Here is a 3,936-nt window from a genome sequence, read left to right on the forward strand (position 1 = left end):
GAACTCAAATTCTTGATAAAGAATATGAGAGGTACATGAATTATGACAAAAAATATAGTAATTTTTTTTTAACCAGGACAAAAAATATAGTAATTGAATCTTGCAAAAGCAAGAACGAAAATTAAAGGCTTGTTTGGAAGCATACAGAAAAGTTCAGTCTTGAGTTGCGTAAATATGTTTATGATAAACAGCTTCAAATGAACACTAAAACAATTGGGATTAGCAGCATTGATGGTCCTATGAAATGCATTTTCCCTTTTCTTTTAATAAAAATGAAATTCTGAATAATTATAAAGCCACCCATTATTTATGAGAATTTTGCCTTCACATTGTCAGGCATCTATCAAAATTTTAAGACAAACATAAATGATCAGTTAGGGTAAATTTTTATGTATTTCTATTTTAAGTGGTTGTGAATAATTAAATTTGACTTTTCCTTATTCGTATATGAAAACGCAAAGATGACTAATAATGTATAGTGACCCTTTTTTAGCTGTTCATCCTAAATTATTCATGAACATAAATTTTTTTAAATTAAAAAAAATATTGTTTTAGAAAAAATAGTATTTTCAAGGATCTCATTTTACTTTTTTTTTCGTCCAATTCTCATTTTACATGTATACTTGGAGAAAAACTGATTGAGATTGTTTCACATATGTTATGAGAAAGAGTTTTTATCAACACAGTAGTTTTCAATATAAATAATGAATTAGGAAAATTGAGAAAAAAATAACACATGTTTTTTATAAATAATTTAATTAATTAATTTTTAAATATTTGTAAATTAATTATTTAAATTCTACATTTAGCATGAGAGGAAATACTATTTGTTGTCCAAAATATCTCCCTGGTTAGTAACTCACCTAAAATGTGCAAAGGTACTTCCTTTCTAATCAAATTTAAATTCATCCCTTTTTTTTATCAAAATAAATACAAATAATTAATTAAGGCAGAAGGTGGCGGTTTGTCCATAATTTGGACATGAGGGGTATAATAGTCAATTGATGCTAAAAGCCATTGCTCGCCATCACCGCAGCGATATGCTCCCAAAGTAAAGCCAACGTTATAAATGGGCAGAGTCGGTCCTCACAACCTTCAATGTTCTATTCCATTTAGATTCGCAGAGCTCGAAGATCTCGTTTGATGCGCGTCATTCCCATTCTTCACAGGGATCTTCTCTCAAATTTCTGAATCTGGGGCTTTGTTTGAGGTCAGTGAAATTCATACCTCTATCATAACACTCGTTTCCTTCCTGTTTCTAGGTGTATATTTTGATTCGATTCTGTGCTCATTTCTGTATTAATTTCAATGCTTTTGCATCTGCATGTGCTCTGACCTGAATTTCTAGTCGGAGCCAGGGCCTTTTTCTTATAAATTTTCATTCATTTGGTACACGGGTTTTCAGATCTGCTACAAAACTCCCATGATTCGTCCAAAGATGCCTTTCTCTGGTCAATTTAGCTCGTGGGTTTTAGCATTTTGCTTGATAATTCAATCTGCATATGGGTTCTATCTTCCGGGAAGCTATCCCCATAAGTATGTGGTTGGGGATGAGTTGTCGGTGAAAGTGAATTCACTGACCTCAATTGATACAGAAATGCCCTTTAGCTATTACAGCTTGCCCTTTTGCAAGCCTCCGGGCGGTGTTAAGGACAGTGCTGAGAATCTCGGCGAGCTCCTCATGGGAGATCGGATCGAGAACTCACCATACCGATTTAAGATGTATACAAACGAGTCGGAGATATTCTTGTGTCGGTTGGACTCATTGTCGGCAGATCAGTTCAAGATCCTTAAAGAGAGGATTGATGAGATGTATCAGGTTAATCTGATCCTTGATAATTTACCCGCCATTCGCTTTACACAAAAAGATGGATACTTCCTACGATGGACAGGGTACCCTGTAGGCGTCAAGATTCAAGATGCATATTACCTGTTTAACCATCTCAAGTTCAATGTACTTGTCCACAAGTACGAGGAACCTAATATGGCTCGTGTGATGGGAACTGGTGATGCAGTTGAAGTGATCCCAACGGATGGTAAAGGGGAATCAGCAATGCCTGGATACATGGTTGTTGGGTTTGAGGTGATACCGTGCAGTGTTATGCATAATTTTGATTCAGCTAAAAACTTGAAAACGTATGACAAATACCCATCACCTATTAAGTGTGATCCATCCACCGTAGGAATGCAGATCAAGGAAGGTCAGCCACTGGCTTTCACCTACGAGGTCACCTTTGAGGAGAGTGACATCAAATGGCCATCGAGATGGGATGCCTACTTGAGGATGGAGGGATCAAAAGTCCATTGGTTCTCTATCCTCAATTCTCTTATGGTGATCACTTTCCTTGCTGGGATTGTTCTTGTGATCTTCTTGAGGACTGTTCGCCGTGATCTAACCCATTATGAGGAGCTTGACAAGGAATCTCAAGCACAGATGACTGAAGAGTTGTCTGGTTGGAAGCTTGTTGTGGGGGATGTATTCCGTGCTCCATCTAACCCTTCATTACTATGTATAATGGTTGGAGATGGGGTTCAGATTCTTGGAATGGCCGTGGTGACAATCTTGTTTGCAGCTTTGGGATTCATGTCACCAGCTTCTAGAGGAACACTCATCACTGGCATGCTGTTTTCCTACATGATACTTGGTGTCGCAGCTGGATATGTGGCAGTTCGCCTTTGGAGAACAATTGGCTGTGGCGATCAGAAGGGCTGGTTTTCAGTGGCATGGAGGGCTGCTTGTTTCTTTCCTGGCATTGCGTTCTTGATCCTCACAACCTTGAACTTTCTGTTGTGGGGAAGTCACAGCACAGGAGCCATTCCTTTTTCACTCTTTGTCATACTGATTTTACTCTGGTTCTGCATTTCTGTTCCCCTCACTCTTATTGGAGGATACTTTGGTGCCAGGGCCAATCACATTGAGTATCCTGTCCGAACCAATCAAATTCCTCGTGAAATTCCCGCACAGAAGTACCCTTCATGGCTGCTAGTCCTTGGTGCAGGAACCCTTCCATTTGGAACTCTGTTCATAGAGCTCTTCTTCATTATGTCCAGTATTTGGATGGGCCGAGTCTATTATGTCTTCGGGTTCCTCTTTGTTGTTTTGATTCTGCTTGTGGTGGTCTGTGCTGAGGTCTCTTTGGTTCTAACTTACATGCATCTGTGTGTGGAAGATTGGAGATGGTGGTGGAAATCATTCTTTGCTTCTGGTTCTGTGGCCATATACATCTTCCTGTACTCCATAAACTATCTGGTGTTTGATCTCAAGAATTTGAGCGGCCCTGTCTCTGCATCTCTGTACTTGGGATACTCTCTCTTCATGGTTGTGGCTATCATGTTGGCTACAGGCACTGTTGGGTTCCTCTCTTCCTTCTCTTTTGTGTATTACTTATTCTCTTCGGTCAAGTTGGATTGAATTGCGGACTGAGATTGCCAAGAAGTCAGCTCTTGAGATAACAGATTTTAATTGGCGGAAACCCTGTGGGGATGTTCAAGTAAATGTTACTTTATTTCTTATGATCCGGGGAAAAAAGTATTGTTACTTTATTTTATTCAGCACATTTTGTTAGCGAACCTAGTATATCACACAACAATAATTTCATTGTTTTGCTTAATTCATTGTTAGTTATATATATAGCATTGTGAAGGATACAGTATCCTACTTTGTAGCAGATGTCACTGCGTAATCCAGTTTCATGACTACATTCAAAAATTACCATGTTGAACTTTTTTACTAACAACCTGCACAACCTGATAGCATATTGTTTTTTTTTTTTTTATATGAACAAGTGTAAATTTTGAAATCTCATTTGTAAATAAGATATTTAAGTTTTGAATCTACTTCACAGTTTGTCCTGAATGCATATTTGTAATTCATTTTTCAGAAGAATATTTTTGGAGCTAATTGTTATTATATTAATCTTTTGAAACTTCAATGTC

At 37.7% G+C, this 3,936-nt stretch overlaps 1 protein-coding gene across 2 annotated transcripts; it reads left to right on the plus strand.

Moving 5' to 3' along the window:
- Positions 1 to 1,098: 1,098 nt before the first annotated feature.
- Positions 1,099 to 3,730, plus strand: LOC114735681 (transmembrane 9 superfamily member 11-like). 2 transcript variants are annotated; one of them, XM_028923395.1, is made up of 2 exons: positions 1,099 to 1,210; positions 1,406 to 3,730. In XM_028923395.1, the coding sequence occupies exon 2, from the start codon at positions 1,424 to 1,426 to the stop codon at positions 3,410 to 3,412; it is 1,989 nt and encodes a 662-aa protein (XP_028779228.1). In that variant the 5' UTR covers positions 1,099 to 1,210; positions 1,406 to 1,423; the 3' UTR covers positions 3,413 to 3,730. The 2 variants fall into 2 exon arrangements, with proteins under 2 accessions (XP_028779228.1, XP_028779234.1); XM_028923401.1 differs by having other exon boundaries at positions 1,108 to 1,210; positions 1,349 to 3,730.
- Positions 3,731 to 3,936: the final 206 nt, after the last annotated feature.

Source organism: Neltuma alba, unplaced genomic scaffold (genome assembly GCF_004799145.2).
Source record: "Neltuma alba isolate B1F8T4 unplaced genomic scaffold, ASM479914v2 tig00002699_pilon, whole genome shotgun sequence".
Lineage (NCBI taxonomy): Eukaryota > Viridiplantae > Streptophyta > Magnoliopsida > Fabales > Fabaceae > Neltuma > Neltuma alba.

Coding starts and splice junctions, on each gene's coding strand:
- LOC114735681 (XM_028923395.1), top strand. CDS start 1,424: ATGATTCGTCCAAAGATGCCTTTCTCTGGTCAATTTAGCTCGTGGGTT.